Source organism: Mauremys reevesii, linkage group 2, assembly GCF_016161935.1.
Source record: "Mauremys reevesii isolate NIE-2019 linkage group 2, ASM1616193v1, whole genome shotgun sequence".
NCBI lineage: Eukaryota > Metazoa > Chordata > Testudines > Geoemydidae > Mauremys > Mauremys reevesii.
The window spans coordinates 189,686,517-189,705,045 of NC_052624.1; the positions used below are offsets into that span (position 1 = coordinate 189,686,517).

Genomic DNA, 18,529 nt, shown 5'->3' on the forward strand with positions numbered 1-18,529 from the left:
GGTTGCTTGAGTCCTGGTGGCTTCTCTGCTGGAGGCTGTAGCACCAAACTGCTCTCCTGTCTAGACTGAGCTGCTCCCCTTTTGAACTCTTCCCTCCATTGGGATAAGGCCCAGCAGGGGTAAAGGGGTGTGACTTCCTGTGGCCAGAGCAACTCCGTAATCCTCACCTTTGTGGGGTTTGTGCTCCCATCATACACAGGCTCCCATTTTAAAAAACAAACCCTCCTCCTTGGCCTGCAACACATCCTGTGGCACAGAGCATTGTACAGAAGTGAAGCAAAGGGTGGAGGAATCAATTTGGCTTTTTTTTTTTTTTTGTCATTTAAACAACAAGTGTCCCTTAAGCCTCCTCTGAAGAGCAGAGATATTTGCCTCATCAGATAGGGGAAAGAGATTCAGAACTAAGGGCACCACAACTAAAGCATGAAGACCTGCAACTCTGAAGGTTTGTTACTAGTCATTTTGGCGTGGTCTCTAAAGCGCCTGGTGATCAAGGAGATACCCAGAACCAAACTGGCATTGTTTTCCATCTAATAGACAGTGGCCACAATATGAAGTTCTGCTATACTACTCCCCATAGTTATGTAGGGACTGCTTTGCAGCCCAAAATCCCCACGATACTGAGTACTACAATCAAGTCCCTGGTCCTATATGTCTGACTAGCTCAGAAGTTTGTACCTTCCTCATTCTATTGAGACCTCTTAGAAGCTGTTAAATTTTGTTCCCTTTCATCCTAATTCATCTTGTTGGGACACACAGTACTGTGATGCATATTCATAGCTGCATCTGCAATAAAGTCTCCTTGTATTGCTGATATCTTCTCATTTTATCTCACTATCAAACACAGTGGCTGCACATAAATAAACACGTATTTTTCTACATTTTGTATGTCATTCTTTATTGAAGTGCTGTTGTGAAGTATAAACAAAAGAAAAATAATTTTGAAATGTTGAAATTTTAGGGGTTGTGTGTAGAAAAACACAATTCATTGTATAACCATTCTTTCCTATCTCATGCCTTTTTGCCATAAAGGATGGCACTATTTTAAAATTTGGTTCACTTCAAATCTTATTATACTTCCATTATAAATACACTGATGTGACCAACTCTCTACTGTCCCCAGTTACACCTGTGCAACCCCAGTGCCTTCAATGAGATTCCATGGATGTAAGTAAGGGAGTAAGATTGTGAAATTGTAGATGGTATGCTGCATCACTCGGCATTCATTTGTACACTGACTGTGTACCATTCAGCACTCTTCAAGAACTGTCACAGAACCAAGTTACTATCTATTATCTTCAATTACAATGGTTCTTCCAGGGTAAGGCTCAACTTCCACAAATATGTAACGGTACTCATATCTTCTGCTTTCAGGATTCTGTAATAAGGAAAAAATATGCCAGGGTTATTTTTTCCCCTTCAGTAGTTTAAGCATCAGGTGATGCTTGTTGACGGTATAACTAATTTGAGACAATTTTACCTCTTTCACTTCCACATGGACTGTCCCTTGCTTTCCTCGTTCTGAGCCCTCAATGTAGAACGTCAAGCACATGTATTTCAACCCATTTTTTACATACTCAATCTCACTAAGAAAAAGGAACAAGGAAACATGTTACACATTCTGTGTATTGCAGTTTGAGAAACCATGTACATTGCAGGCACAATTATGTGAAATGTAACATCTGTACTGACAGCAATTTTGTCTCAATGTATGATCTTACCTACATCTCAATGCCAGATTGTAATTGTATAGACAGAAGATCTTAACTCTCACTTGTTAGACGTAAGATAGTTTAAGGAAAAGGTGCTAGACTGCACTTTAAAAAAAACAAACAACTGTGGCCTTCTTGCTATTTTAATGAATTGTATTTGAGTTAACACTCTTAGCTAGAGAAGTTGCTTAGCTATGTTGGGAGGGAATGTAGTCCAGTGCTTTCAAGAGACACTGGCATGATCTTTTAGACAGCAAAGTTGTTTAACGTAGAACCATTTTAGGTATCTGAGGAATTACTGTGTAGGTCCCATTTGCAAAAAAAATTTGTGGATTCTAGCCATACACGTGCATTCAATATCAGTCGTCCGTTGGGAGTTAAAATCAAGAGCAAGAATGCTGAAGTAGATATGTTACTCTTCTGTTAAAGATTGGAAAACAAAACAAATTAATGCTTATGTATAATGGTTGCTGACTGTGGTTTTATTCATCTTCAGGAAGCCGGTACATGGTTGGAAAAGAAAAAACAAAACACAAAAGCCAGTGGTTTTATTGGCTCTGAAGTTTAACTTTGATAGACTTGGTGGCTGACTAAAGGTTACTTGCTTGTAGATGTCTAATCTTAAAAGATTCATTTTGCTGGACTCTTACTACTCAATAGCCAACCAGGAGTGTGGAGTAAGTCAAAACGTTTTGTCAGGCATGGCTGCACTACATAGCTAGTTCCTCCTGCTTGGAGCTACTTCTCTTGAGGTCACTAGCATCTTGCAATGGGATCTAATTAGTTACCTTTATGCTAATGAAGGAGCTCCCCATTCTGGTAACTTGGAGTTCAGAAAGTCCAGAGATCCAAAAATACACCCAGTGAGCAGGCCCATAGGTATTCTGAGACACGTGAGATCATGGGTCAGGCCACAGACTTGACTGCCACCTTCCTCAAAGTCCTGACTCAAAAATAACTGTAAAAAATGCACAGCTAGCAAAAAGTTGGAACTGAAATCATAGGAACCAATTACCTCTTCATTCAGGTATGGCCCGAGAAGGACAGTTCCTGTTTTTATGGACAGATGCTTAAAACTTCCCTTTTACATTTTAGTATTCAGCAGATCAACTGTGAGCAGCATTTTTGACACACAATCTGGTAAAAAAAAAAAATCTTTAACTGGGAGAAAAATTCTTTTCCTTTAAAAAAAAAAAACCAAAACTCTCAATCTTGAGGTTGAGTTTTTCTATGCAGGCCCATCAATCTGCCTCACACTAAATCCATTTTGGTAAACTGAAGCCCAAAGGCCCAAGTGGGGACTGAGATCTAATCGTGTTGGGCACTGTACTAAGCCATAAGTCGTCCATGCCCCCCAAAGGGCTTCTAATTTAATTTAAGAAGAGCTAGAGCAAGGGAATACGACAAATAGGAGGGAAGTGGGAATGTAATAAATTCTCACACTTTCAGAGGACTACATCCATTTCAAACGTGTTGTGTGAGATCAAAATGATTAGTGTATATTACATGCATAGTGTCAAATGCAAGGAACTATATGACTGAAAAGTGGTGAGTGTTGGATATAAACAGACATTCTGCTGTATCATATTAAAGCAGTGATTCTCAAACTTTTGTACTGGTGATCTCTTTCACATAGCAAGCCACTGAGTGCGACCCCTCCTTATAAATTAAAAGCACTTTTAAATATATTTAACACCATTATAAATGATGAATGCAAAGTGGGATGTGCGGTGGGGGCTGACAGCTTGTGACCCCCCCATGTAGTAACCTCACGACCCCCTGAGAGGTCCCAACCCCCAGTATTAAAAGCTTTTACAAAGCATATTCATTTTAGCATTCTACCACTAAGGTGTTTCTTTAGTTTCCTGCCAGTCTTACAACAGAAAGAATTAGACCAATTGGAATAGAGGACCTTTGTGCATCTTTACATTTAGGACAAGGAAAATATGTCCTTGACTGACCTTTTTTTAAAAAGATCCTTTTCCAGCCTTCTGTCTTCCTTTAAAAATAAAATGCTCTTTTAGGTGGCAGTTCAGGAAACAAGATCTAGCTACTCTTTAAACAAAATAGACCCCACCATAATACTTTTCAATCTATACAAATAATTCTGTGAGTTAATTGATCAGCATAACTATAAATAGAAGATGAAAAATATTGCCTCTGTGTTTGCAATCCTAATAACTCAAATTCTGTGCCCTCAGAAAGATGAACTTGGAAAAAAATCTTCCACCTAAAGTTGTTCTCAAATGTTCTTTAACCCTAGCAAACACTTGCTACCTATGTGCCATTTAAATAGCCCTGCAAAAAAGGTTGCTCAGTTCCTTTTATAAATGACAGATCAAATATATCCTACACAGCTAAATTAGTCTAGATGTAACCTTGGCCCAAAGCGTCTTTGCTGAAATTGGTGTTTGTACAGAACAAATGCAAACAAGTACCTGACAAGCTGTGGTCTTCCTTGTCGCGTTGGCTCACCATAACCTTTAATGGGGTCTCCAAAAGCACCTATTACCTAAGAAAAAGAACAGAGATGAGGTATAGCATGTCTAAAGGGTTACATTCAAACAGATACTCCAGTGTCATCCCACCTCCTCATCAGAAATCATTTTTATTTCACCAAATGTTTCTAGTATACTACTGATAGTGACAACCCAAGAATTTAGGAAACAAACTAGAAGAGAACAGCCGATTCATATCAAATAATATTTCTATATTTCAATGGATTTCTTTGGGGCTGAGGGGGGCCATGTCTTCCTGTAGATTTGTATAGCACCTAGCACAATGGTGTTCTGATCTTAATGAGACTCTTGTTTAGTACCACAGTATAAATAAGAAGAATATATCATTCAGTGCAGAAAGCAGTCAGAAACTACATGGTGTATTTTAGTGGGCACCAATTCCCACTGTACTGAGTGGAATTATGTGTGTGACTAAGTCAACTGGAATTTTCTTTGGAGCTTAATGGTACATGCTCTTTGAATGGAAGATCTAAAAAAGACAGCAATTAATGAGAAATCCTTTTGTTCAACAATGAAACTGTAATTTAGGTTTGAAAAACAACCTCTGGGTGAGATCTGCATTTCTCCAAGGCATCGTCATAGATCTTACTGAGACTGGAGGAAGATAATAGTTCTTTAAAAATCACATAGAACAAACCACCTGAAATAGAGGGAAACAAAAGCAAATATAATGAGAACTAATCTAATCTGATGAACAATAAATAAAGAATATTTATAGGGCATACAGCTTTTTATATAACCTGTAACACCAATCCCAACGAGCACCACTATTAAGTAGGTAAAATCCCATCCAGCTTCTTTCACTGTAATAGAAAGAAAAAATATACCAGTTAAAATGTCAGTTAATAATATTAGAATAAGTGTATCATATAAATAATTTTCTTCTCCTCTACGTGCTAGTCTAAGATTCAATTAGCATTTTGGTTAGTAGGTCTCACAGTGATAAGGGGGGAAAAAGTTAGCTTTTAGTCCATTCCTTCTGTTATGTCTCAGCAGTAAAATTAAGAGACCATGAAAAGTTTTTGTCAGTTCCAGCAGAATTTTTTATTAAACCTTTCAACTAGTTTAAACCCACAACAACCTGTGCTATTGCTCTCATGTTGACATACAAAGTCATTTTCTTTTAAGTTTTAGTACTACATTTTCAGCTGCAAAGTATTCAAGTTACAATATAACATTCATTTATAGCAATTTTTGAACAAAAGTATGGGGGAAAGAGTCAACACTACTGACAAAGACTGTGAATGAGGAATTACCAAGTATGTGAACAATAAAAAGCAAGGATGCCACAAAAGCATATACTTTTTTATTTAGTCAATTGTAATTTATTTATAATATTGCATCATGTAGAAGAGTAAGAAGTTATTATGAGACCGCATTACAACCTCTGCTATAAAGTCTTTCTTGAGAAGTGGGAAGAGATCACCAATTTGTGTGGATTATAAGGTGTGCTTTTTAGCAAAGTTCCAAATTAGGGGGGAAACTTAATAACCTCTTTTCCTCCCACTTTTCACAGCTGAGAAGGTTTTATCCAAAGAAAAGGCTTTTCACTTTCTGAAGCTGTGTAACAATCACTTCTTGCTCAAAGGAATGAATGGGAGGAACTAGGGGTCATATGATGGAACTGTCATCACACATTACATAATTACAAACATAATGAATAGAAGATAGCTAAATTACAATAATTCTAAGAAAAGCCCTCTCATCCTACTCTACCTCTAAGCAAAGTATTCCACTAGTAGTGGAACTAAACAGAAAAAACTGCTAGAGCCTTTAGGGAACTAAATTGCTTACTGTAACAAAAGCTACATATTGTAACTGCTTGACAGACGCTCAAAGCATTCAAGATCAATTAAGACATTACATTCTGATATTCACTTATGTCTATCAATGAAAGTGGAACCTCCTTGGCCTCAGAGAAATAAAATTACATGGTTTAGCATTGTCTTTATTCTATTGAAGGTTTAAGCAAAGAATTATGAATGCCCAAGGCAGTTCCTGGGGATTAATACCTAGTTGAGACACCTCAAACTTGGGATCTCCAAACATGGACCACATCAAAGTCTCTTATGGGCCATCTTCCTTCGCATTTGGAACAATATGGACTGCCTCCCCTTCCACTGGTGATCAAATGACAACGTCGATGGCAACTACAGTATATTAATTATGTACATGGACATGCACTGTTAGGAAAGCGTTCACTATTTTTAAGATGTACCAGTTGTAAAGAAGGAGCCAATACCATGTGATCAGCCAACTCTGCTGGCAACCAGCAAATGGACCACTGTTTGGAAACTGCTCTCTTACGTTATTAAACCCAGCCAGTCTTAATCTTCAGGAAATGACATGGAATTTATATGGGCACTTATAGACAATGAATTCCAACAGTGATAAGAGTTTGAGTCACCTCTATATTCCATTCAGGTTTTTTCTGTTTGAACTGATGGATGATGTTCAATCTAAGACCATCGTTGTGGCCATATGGAAGAAATGCACAAAAGTGAGTTACAATTTCCATATTAAATAGGGATTGATGAAACTGATATCAAATATCAATCTAATATACAGATATGGAAATTATTAGATACAAAGCCCTTCCTTTCCACCCATGCTAAAAGAAAAAATATTTTGTTATGATGTCAATAAGAAAATTTGATGTGTGCGTTGGAGGAAGAAAATGATTTTAGAAGAGTTAATTAACAGTTTATTTGAATTTGTATTAGCCTTCAACCGAAGTGTTGCTGCAATATTTTTCCAGGGGCTCTGAACCAGGTATCTTCCCTGTTTCCCCATCTATGAGCCCATCTGACTTGGGTGGCACTTTGCAGAAGCAGAGGTTTATCCCTGAGAGTCTTTGTGTGGACTCTCTGCTTGGAAAATGTACCTTTACTTCATCTCTTGGCTTCCTGTTCCATGGGGAAGTGGGGCTGGGGTGATACAAAAAGCTGATGGCAGGCAGGCAAAAGGCAACGGAATGGGGATGTAGTGGTAAACCTATGCATGTCCAGGGGGATGTTCAGCCATAACTGAGGAGATAGATGGAGAGGCACTGTGTATTACTTAAGAGGATCCTACAAAATATATTAGGCTTACTCCAATTAGTCTAAAAATAAGAGGCCTGCCACTTAGCTGTTTAGTATGCATTAGAAAGTGTGTGATGGCATGCAAAATACAATCTAAATTTGCACAACTGGAGCGGTACTGTCCAGTTCATCAAGCATTTACAACAGGAAAGTTTTCCAAAAACCAAAGTCCCTATTGCTAACAACATCATTAAAGCTGAACCTGAATTAGCAACATGTGGACTTTATTTTTTGCACTAATGTAGACATGTATTCAGAGTCCTCCCCACGCCCTCAAACACTTGATGCATCAGATTCTTCCCTCATATGTACACAAATACCACTCCCAATAAAGTCAAGAAGAGCTGTAACTGGGAATCCAAGCAAAATTTTACCCTCTGTGTATAATATACACATACAACTTAACACTATATGAAGTCATGCAAAACAATGCAATGTGTACACCAGGAAACGAGTTGCAGCTGTTGGGAACCATAATTTTTAATTCCTCAGTTCTGGGTGCCTAAAATCTCAATTGCAAGGCTGCAGCTAGTTCCTGCAGCAACAATCTCTAAAAACAATACATGTTGCTCCTAATTAATACTGGCCATAGGCCCACTTACCTTTCTGAGCAGCCGACACGGGTGCTCCTCCTTTTTGACTTCTTTGTACAGACGCTTGTTTACTTTCATTCCCAGCTCTCAGCGGCCCCTCCTGGGTCCAGATATTTTGTTTAGCAACTTGGAAAAACATACGAGGACGCAACACAGATTCTCTGTGGGCAAATTCCTGCCCCCACCTAAAACACCGCCAAGTCCTTAGGAACACCTTCCCATGGGGTGCAAGCAACCACTTTCCTGGCGAGCCTTGTAACTTCTCGCTGCACTGAATAACTCGCATAAACGAAGCAGCAAACATGATGAGGCAAAACAAGTCTTAATATGTTACCAACAAACTAAGATCTAGATTAGCTGAACTAAAGCGTCCCTTGATTGCCGCACAGATCTATCCTACATTAGTTTAGTCTGCACCTAAGCAACACGTGCACAGTGTGTGCACGGAAGGTGCAGCCCTTATAATGAATTTAACAGAATTAAAGCAATCTCTGACTTTGAGTTTTGCTTTTACCTTGTCGATTTACTTTAATTGAGAAACCTACATTACCCTTTGCTCGCTGACATTTGCAACTTCCTCGCCATTGCGTTTGCAAAGTTGCCTGGGAAAAAAATACCAGGAAGCTCTGGGAATTGTAGTTCACAGAAATTCTCTTCCCGTCCACAGTTAATAGTAGCTTAAAGGGAAAATGACTACAACTACCGCAATGCAAAGCGCCACCTCCTGCTGTTGAGATCAAATTACACCCAGACACTAAACTACAGTAATTTCAATCCACTGGTTCTCGTACAGATAGCACATAACGAAGTGGTAGGGGAGGCTGGACTTTTTTGACCTCCTTTAACTTGTAATTAAAAATAGCGTGTGTTTTGTAGTGTTTTTTCTCTTTTGATTCTTTTTAAAGTTTCCGATCATCTTATCTTTAGGGAAACATTATGACCATGCAATAATGCAAACTGTGTGTTTTCTTTTCTTTTCTTTTCAATAAAGTGGTAAAAATACAAATTTGGAAGTACATCTCTACCTCAATATAACGCTGTCCTCGGGAGCCAAAAAATCTTAATGCATTATAGCTATCCCACAGTTCCCACAGTCTCTGCCACCCATTGGAATTCTGGGTTAAGCTCCCAAGGCCTGATGGGGCAAAAACATTGTCATGGGCCCTGGCAATTCGGACATCATGGTGGTAATGGGGCAGGTTCATGCTGTGGAATGCCGATTCTGGGCCTGGGAAACAAGCACAGACTGGTGGGACTGCATTGTGTTGCAGGTCTGGGATGATTCCCAGTGGCTGCCAAACTTTTGCATGCGTAAGGGCACTTTCATGGAACTTTGTGACTTGCTTTCCCCGGCCCTGAAGCGCAAGAGTACCAAGATGAGAGCAGCCCTCACAGTTGAGAAGCAAGTGGCAATAGCCCTCTGGAAGCTTGCAACGCCAGACAGCTACCAGTCAGTCAGGAATCAATTTGGAGTGGGTAAATCTATTGTGGGGGCTGCTGTGATCCAAATAACGAACACAAGCAAAGACTTGCTGATATCAAGGGTAGTGACTCTGGGAAATGTGCAGGTCATAGTGGATGGCTTTGTTGCCATGGGATTCCCTATTTGTGGTGGGGCGATAGACAGAACGCATATTCCTATTTTGGGACCAGACCACCTTGGCAGCCAGTACATAAACTGCAAGGGGTACTTTTCATTGGTGCTGCAAGCACTGGTGGATCACAAGGAACGTTTCACCGACATCAATGTGGGATGGCCGGGAAAGGTACATGACGCTCGCATCTTCAGGAACTCTGTTCTGTTTGAACAGCTGCAGGAGGGGACTTACATCCCAGATCAGAAAATAACTGTTGGGGACGTTGAAATGCCTATAGTTATTCTTGGGGACCCAGCCTACCCTTTAATGCCATGGCTCATGAAGCCATACACAGGCATCCTGGACAGTAGTAAGGAGATGTTCAACTACAGGCTAAGCAAGTGCAGAATGATGGTAGAATGTGCATTTGGATGTTTAAAAGCTTGCTGGCGCAGTTTACTGACTCGGTTAGACCTCAGCGAAACCAATATTCCAGTTGTTATTGCTGCTTGCTGTGTGCTCCACAATATCTGTGAGAGTAAGGGGGAGATGTTTATGGCAGGGTGGGAGGTTGAGGCAAATCGCCTGGCTGCTGATTACGCGTAGTCAGACACCAGGGCGATTAGAAGAGAGCAGCAGGGCATGCTGCGCATCAGAGAAGCTTTGAAAACCAGTTTCATGATTGACCAGGCTACAGTGTGACAGTTCTGTTTCTCCTTGATGAAAACCCACCCCCTTGTTTCACTCTACTTCCCTGTAAGCCAACTGACATCCCTGCTTCGATCACCGCTTGTAGAGGCAATAAAGTCATTATTGATTCAAAATCATGCATTCTTTATTAATTCATCACACAAATAGGGGGATAACTGCCAAGGTAGCCTGGGAGGGGTGGGGGAGAAGGGAAGCACCAGGCAGGGTGGTGGATGAGGGGAGGAGAGAAGGACAAGGCCACACTGCACTTCAAAACTTATTGAATGCCACCCTTTTGTTGCTTGGGCAGTCCTCTGAGGTGGAGTGGTTGTGTGCCCAGAGGGCCCCCCCCCCATGTTCTTGGGCATCTGGGTGAGGATATGGAACTTGGGGAGGAGGGCAGGCGCTTACAGAGGCAGCAGCTGCGGTCTGTGCTCCTGCTGCCTTTCCTGCAGCTTCACCAGATGCTGAAGCATATCAGTGTGATTCCCCCAGTAGCTTCAGCATTGCATCCTGCCTCTGCTCATCGTGCTGCTGCCATCTCTCGTCTTGCTCCTGCCACCTCTCATCTCGTTTGTCCCTCCTGTCCTGGCATGCATTTTGTGCTTTCCTGGACTCTGACATTGTTTGCCTCCATGCAATGTGCTGAGCTCTTTCAGGGTGGGAGGACTGCATGAGCTCAGAGAACATTTCATTGCGAGTGCATTTTTTTTTGCCTTCTTATCTGCTCTAGCCTCTGGGATAGAGATGATAGGGGTACCATTGAAACATTTGTAGCTGCGGGAGGTAAAAAGGGAGAGTAGTATTCAAAAAGACACATTTTAGAGAACAATGGGTAGACACTTTCACAGTGAACCAAGCTGTTAACATTACATAGCACGTGCTTTCAGTACAAGGTTGCATTTTGCCTCTTATATTGAGGGCCTGCCTGTTTGGTGTGAGATTACACATGCAGGACCAGGCAATGGAATTCAGCTTGCAGGAATGCTAAGCTAGGTAAGCCACTGTCTTTCAGCTTCTTCAACCTTCATAACATGTGGGAATGGTTTCAAACAACAGCGCCCTCCTTTCCCATACCAAGCACTCGTTGGATTGGCCATTTAAAAGGAGGGGCTGTCCTGGCCGTGAATGCATCCCAAGTCTTCAGGGCAAATTAATCATTTAACACGCTTGCTTTTATATATGCATTATATATACAAAGGTACATTCACCAGAGGTGCCTTCTCCGGCTTCATGGTCCGTGAGCCTGCCTTGGGAGGGTTGGGAGGGTATTGGCTCCAGGGTGATAAACAGTTCCTGGGTGTCAGGGAGCGTGCTGTGTGCTATCCGCATCCTCCTCCACCTCCTCATCTTCCTCGTCCCCAAAATGCTCATCCCGGATGCATGAGACTCCCCCGTTGCAGATGTCCACGGAAAGGGGTGGGGTAGTGGTAGGCCCACCTCCTAGAATTGCATGCAGCTCATCATAGAAGCAGCATGTCTGGAGCTCTGACCTGGAGAAGCCGTTTGCCTCTTTGGTTTTTTGGTAGACTTGCCTGAACTCCTTAATTTTCATGCGGCACTGCTGCGGGTTCCTGTTGTAGCCTCTGACCATCATGCCCTTAGAGATTTTTTTCAGATATTTTGGCATTTCTTCTTTTCGAATGGCATTTGGATAGTACGGATTCATCTCCCTAAACAGTAGTCAGATCCCTTACCTCCCGTTCGGTCCATATTGGAGCTCTTTTACGATTCTGGGACTGCATGGTCACCTGTGGTGATCAGCTCGCCATGCTGGGCAAACAGGAAATGAAATTCAAAAGTTTCCGGGGTTTTTCTCATCTACCTGGCCAGTGCATCTGACTTGAGAGTGCTGTCCAGAGCGGTCACAATGGAGCACTCTGGGATAGCTCCTGGAGGCCAATATCATCAAATTGCGTTCACGCTACCCCAAATTCGACCCGGCGATGTCGATTTCAGCGTTAATCCCCTCGTTGGGGAGGAGTACAGAAATTGACTTTAAGAGCCCTTTTAAGTCGACAAAAATGGCTTCATTGCGTGGACAGGTGCAGGGTTAAATCAATTTAACACTGCTAAATTCGACCTAAACTTGTAGTGTAGACCAGGGCTCAGAGGCATAGTGGAGGCAAGAGATCCAGAAGGGGGAGCAGGGGAGACTACCTATGCCAAAGCCCTGGGAATACATTCTAGTAGTCAGAAAAAGAGAACTTTTCACTTCCTGCATCACTGCTTATGACATTTCAGCTGCTCAGAGTGAAAGAATGACAGCAGGGACAAATGTGTGAGAGACAATTGTCGGGATGCTTAATATTAAACAAGACCTAAAGTCAATGGCACGTCTAAAAAAAATGAAATACCAAAACTTCACTGAACTTGTTATGCAGCAGTAAAGTTGTACAGTTAACATTACGAAGTCTGGATGTGTAAATTGTAACTGGATACAATTCTATTAAATTGTTATTAATTTCTTTGGTATTTTTTTTTGAAAGTGTTATTTGCTGAAATATTTGGGACAAGCTCTCTTCTTTCCATTTGGCCTGATTCATTCAGCAATGACAGAATCCAGTGTGTTTGACATCGGAAGCCATCTCCATGAAATTTGTCACAAAAGATAGATTGTGGCATTACTGAATGAACTGTACAGGAAAAGAATGGGAAAGAGAAATCTGAGCAAACAGAAGCTTAACTGGTATTTACCAATGGAAGTGTGGGAAACAAAGGGTGATATTATGTGACAGTTAAACAAGATTTCCCATAATAATTGCTAACAGACCCGCTGCCATCCATTCCTTCCCCATTTCTAATGAAGGTAAACGCCAAACATCGAATACGGGAATCTCCAAAATTAATATCTAGTCCCGTATTGCATATAACAGACATTTATAAAATTGAGGTTTTCCAAGTTCAACCAGTTGCATGATTACTAAAATAAGGAAGGAGGGAATAGCATAGGTGGGGGCAAGAGAAAGGTGAAGCATGCGACCTCTGTGTTTTATTTTAAACCCTCAGTCCAACGTGCTTGGAGAACACAAGTCCAGGCATGTCTGGTGGGCATTGCTGAATTACAAGGCAAGGTTGAGCAATTCCTCTAGTGTGGCCTTATGCAGCTGAGTCATTGAACCAGGGATTGGCAACCTTTGGCCCTTGGTCCATGAGGATAAGCACCCTGGCGGGCCTGGCCTGTTTGTTTACCTGCCATGTCTGCAGATTTGGCCAATCGCGGCTCCCAATGGTCGCGATTCGCCGTCCCAGGCCAATGGGGGTGGCGGGAAGTGGTGTGTGCCGAGGGATGTGCTGGCCGCTTCCCGCTGCTCCCATTGTCTTAGGGCGGCAAACCACGGCCAGTGGGAGCTGCGATCGGCCAAACCCGCGGACACGTCAAAGGTTGCTGATCCCTGCATTGAACTGTAGCTCCCTTGCAATCAAGTCCTTTGTCCTATATGTCTGACTTGCTCAGAAATGTGTACCTTCCTCATTCTATTGAGGCTTCTTAGAAGCTGCTAAATTTTGTTGCCTTTCATCCTAATTCATCTTGTCGGGCCACGCAACAGTGTGATGCATATTCATAGCTGCATATGCAATAAAGTCTCCTTGTATTGCTGATATCTTCTCATTTTATCTCACTATCAAACACAGTGGCTGCACATAAACAAACATGTATTTTCTACATTTTGTATGTCATTCTTTATTGAAGTGCTGTTGTGAAATATAAACAAAAGAAAAATTTTGAAATGTTGGAAGACAATATTAGGGATTTGTGTAGAAATACTATCCATTATTAAATTCATTGTATAACCATTCTTTCCTGTCTCATGCCTTTTTGCCATAAAGGATGACAGTATTTTAAAATTTGGTTCACTTCAAATCCTATTATACTTCCATTATAAATACACTGATAGTGACCAACTCTCTACTGTCCCCAGTTACACCTGTGCAACCCCAGTGCCTTCAATGAGATTCCATGGATGTAAGTAAGGGTAAGATTGTGAAATTGTAGATGGTATGCTGCATCACTCGGCGTTCATTTGTACACTGACTGCGCATCATTCAGCACTCTTCAAGAAGTGTCACAGAACCAAGTTACTATCTATTATCTTCAATTACAATGGTTCTTCTAGGGTAGGCCTCAACGTCCACAAATATGTAACGGTACTCATATCTTCTGCTTTCAGGATTCTGTAATAAGGAAAAATAGGCAAGGGTTATTTTTTCCCTTCAGTAGTTTAAGCATTAGGTGATGCTTGTTTACTGTATAACTCATTGAGACAATTTTACCTCTTTCACTTCCACATGGACTGTCCCTTGCTTTCCCCGTTCTGAGCCCTCAATGTAGAACTTCAAGCGCATGTATTTCAACCCATTTTTTACATACTCAATCTGACTAAGAAAAAGGAACAAGGAAACATGTTACACATTCTGTGTATTGCAGTTTGAGAAACCATGAACATGGCAGGCACAATTATGTGAAATGTAACATCTGTACTGACAGCAATTTTGTCTCAATGTATGATCTTACCTATATCTCAATGCCAGATTGTAATTGTATAGACAGAAGATCTTAACTCTCACTTGTTAGACGTAAGATAGTTTAAGGAAAAGTTGCTAGTCTGCACTTGAAAAAAAACCCGTGGCCTTCTTGCTATTTTAATGAATTGTATTTGAGTTAACACTCTTAGCTAGAGAAGTTGCTTAGCTATGTTGGGAGGGAATGTAGTCCAGTGCTTTCAAGAGACACTGGCATGATCTTTTAGACAGCAAAGTTGTTTAACCTAGAACCATTTTAGGTATCTGAGGAATTACTGTGTAGGTCCCATTTTCAGAAAAAATTCTGTCGATTCTAGCCATACACATGCATTCAATATCAGTCGTCCGTTGGGAGTTAAAATCAAGAGCAAGAATGCTGAAGTAGATATGTTACTCTACTATTAAAGATTGGAAAACAAAACAAATTAATGCTTATGTATAGTGGTTGCTGACTGTGGTTTTATTCAACTTCAGGAAGCCGGTACATGGTTGGAAAAGAAAAAACAAAACACAAAAGCCAGTGGTTTTATTGGCTCTGAAGTTTAACTTTGATAGACTTGGTGGCTGACTAAAGGTTACTTGCTTGTAGATGTCTAATCTTAAAAGTTTCATTTTGCTGGACTCTTACTACTCAACAGCCAACCAGGAGTGTGGAGTAAGTCAAAACGTTTTGTCAGGCATGGCTGCACTACATAGCTAGTTCCTCCTGCTTGGAGCTACTTCTCTTGAGGTCACTAGCATCTTGCAATGGGATCTAATTAGTTACCTTTATGCTAATGAAGGAGCTCCCCATTCTGGTAACTTGGAGTTCAGAAAGTCCAGAGATCCAAAAATACACCCAGTGAGCAGGCCCATAGGTATTATGAGACACGTGAGATAAGAAGTCCATGCCCCCAAAGGGCTTCTAATTTAATTTAAGAAGAGCTAGAGCAAGCGAATATGACAAATAGGAGAGAAGTGGGAATGTAATAAATTCTCACACTTTCAGAGGACTACATCCATTTCAAAGGTGTTGTGTGAGATCAAAATGATTAGTGTATATTACATGTGTAGTGTCAAACGTAAGGAACTATATGACTGAAAAGTGGTCAGTGTTGGATATAAACAGACATTCTGCTGTATCATATTAAAGCAGTGGATTCTCAAACTTTTGTACTGGTGACCCCTTTCACACAGCAAGCCACTGAGTACAACCCCCCCTTATAAATTAAGAACACTTTAAAATATATTTAACACCATTATAAATGATGAATGCAAAGTGGGGTGTGGTGTGGGGGCTGACAGCATGTGACCCCCCATGTAGTAACCTCACGACCCCCTGAAAGGTCCCAACCCCCAGTATTAAAAGCTTTTACAAAGCATGTTCATTTTAGTATTCTACCACTAAGGTGTTTCTTTAGTTTCCTGCCAGTCTTACAACAGAAGGAATTAGACCAATTGGAATGTGCATCTTTACATTTAGGACAAGGAAAATAAACCTGTCCTTGACTGACCTTTTTTTAAAAAAGATCCTTTTCCAGCCTTCTCTCTTCCTTTAAAAATAAAATGCTCTTTTAGGTGGCAGTTCAGGAAACAGGGTCTAGCTACTCTTTAAACAAAATAGACCCCAAAATAATACTTTTCTATCTATACAAATAATTCTGCAGGTTAAATGATCAGCATAACTATAAATAGAAGATGAAAAATATTGCCTCTGTGTTTGCAATCCTAATAACTCAAATTCTGTGCCCTCAGAAAGATGAACTTGGAAAAAATCTTCCACCTAAAATTGTTCTCAAATGTTCTTTAACCCTAGCAAACACTTGCTACCTATGTGCCATGTAAGTAGCCCTGCAAAAAAGGTTGCTCAGTTCCTTTTATAAATGACAGATCAAATATATCCTATGCAGCTAAATTAGTCTAGATGTAACCTTGGCCAAGAGCGTCTTTGCAGAAATTGGTGTTTGTACAGAACAAATGCAAACAAGTACCTGACAAGCTGTCGTCTTCCTCGTCGCGTTGGCTCACCATAACCTTTAATGGGTTCTCCAAAAACACCTATTACCTAAGAAAGAGAACAGAGATGAGGTATAGCATGTCTAAAGGGTTACATTCAAACAGATACTCCAGTGTCATCCCACCTCCTCATCAGAAATCATTTTTATTTCACCAAATGTTTCTAGTATACTACTGATAGTGACAACCCAAGAATTTAGGAAACAAACTAGAAGAGAACAGCCGATTCATATCAAATAATATTTCTATATTTCAATGGATTTCTTTATAAACTAGATTATTCAATTATCCTTAAAATCCTGTAAAGACCTGCATTATGAGCATCTATCTTAGCTGACACAATTCTAACTTTTCCTTGTACTGTATGTATATTATTGACTTTAGTCTTCCCAGGTTTACTATCTAAAGAAAGAAAAAGCAAAATGCACTCCCATCTCATCAGAGACATTGTCTTGGTGTATTTCAAAGTTGTAGTTTAAAAAGTAATCTGATAACCTAATAAAACAGCAATGATTCCTTTTATTAAAAACTAGAAACAAAAGGTTTTGTCATTTCTATAAATCTGGTTCCAAAGCACAGCAAACAATCAGCCAGGTTTTCAAACTTAGTTTAGTCAGATCAGAGAGGAAGCATGATTTTTGCGGTATGGCACCAGAATGAGGAACTCCACCAGAGAGGTCCTTTGGGGCCATCTGCCTGTCCCAAGTCAGGGTAAAGGAGGAGGGTTGGGCGTGGGGCTAGCAACTCCACCCTGTAAAAATCAGCTTGCTACAGAAACGCCAACAATAGAGTTAACAGAGACTTTTAGCCTAGAAAAAGAAGGGTCTTCAACTCGAAGATGCATGACGCTGGGTGGTGAAAGCCGCGAGGAAGCCACTAAGCCGATCACCCTTCTTACAACCAGGAGGATTACCATCGGCACATGGAATGTGAGGACCATGTACGAGTCAGGAAAGACGGCGCAGGTTGCAGCAGAGATGAGGAGCAACAACCTGACCCTACTAGGCATTAGCGAGACAAGATGGACGCAAGCTGGACAGAGACGACTGTTGACAGGAGAGCTGTTGCTGTATTCAGGACATGAAGAGAGCGACGCACCCCACACACAGGGAGTAGGCTTCATGATGTCCAAACAGGCACAGAGAGCACTGATTGGTTGGGAGGCACATGGTCCCAGGATTATCACAGCATCCTTCAGAACTAAAATGAAGAGGATTAAGATGAATGTTGTTCAGTGCTACGCTCCAACCAATGACAGTGAAGAGGAGGACAAAGACTACTTTTACAACAGACTCCAGAAAATATTAGAGACTCTCCCAGACAAAGACATTACCATCCTTATGGGAGACTTTAATGCCAAAATTGGACCTGATAACACAGGATACGAACAAGTCATGGGGACCCACGCTCTGGGAGAGATGAGTGAGAATGGAGAGAGATTTGTGGATCTGTGTGCACTTAACAACCTGGTCATAGGAGGCAGCATCTTTCCTCACAAGCGGATCCACAAGAGTACCTGGGTATCGCCAGCAGGCATGACAGAAAACCAGATCGACCATGTCTGCATTAGCAAGAAGTTCAGAAGATCCTTGCAGGATGTTAGAGTTAGAAGAGGAGCAGACGTGGCGTCCGACCATCACTTAGTGGTGGCCAGATTGAAGCTGCAGCTGAAGAAGAACTGGATAGACGCGTCAGACAGAAGAGCGAAGTACAACGTCAACCTTCTGAAGGACCATAAGACCAAGGAAGATTTTGGATTGACGCTGAAGAATAAGTTTTCAGTACTACAGGATCGGTCTGAGGAAGAGGAAGACAGTGTACTCAACAGATGGCAGA

The 18,529-nt window shown here is 41.2% G+C and overlaps 1 protein-coding gene across 2 annotated transcripts; it reads right to left on the reverse strand.

Moving 5' to 3' along the window:
- Nucleotides 1-1,248: 1,248 nt before the first annotated feature.
- On the reverse strand, nt 1,249-8,535 carry TIMM21 (translocase of inner mitochondrial membrane 21). Of its 2 annotated transcripts, XR_005594098.1 has the most exons (7): nt 7,917-8,535; nt 4,972-5,034; nt 4,774-4,871; nt 4,151-4,224; nt 3,674-3,711; nt 1,481-1,586; nt 1,249-1,378 (listed from the first exon to the last, which is right to left on the reverse strand). XR_005594098.1 is itself a non-coding variant. In XM_039524711.1 (6 exons), the coding sequence occupies exons 1-6, from the start codon at nt 8,209-8,211 to the stop codon at nt 1,286-1,288; spliced, it is 729 nt and encodes a 242-aa protein (XP_039380645.1). In that variant the 5' UTR covers nt 8,212-8,532; the 3' UTR covers nt 1,249-1,285. The 2 variants fall into 2 exon arrangements, 1 of the variants encoding a protein (XP_039380645.1); XM_039524711.1 differs by lacking the exon at nt 3,674-3,711 and having other exon boundaries at nt 7,917-8,532.
- Between the last annotated feature and the right edge of the window lie 9,994 nt (nt 8,536-18,529).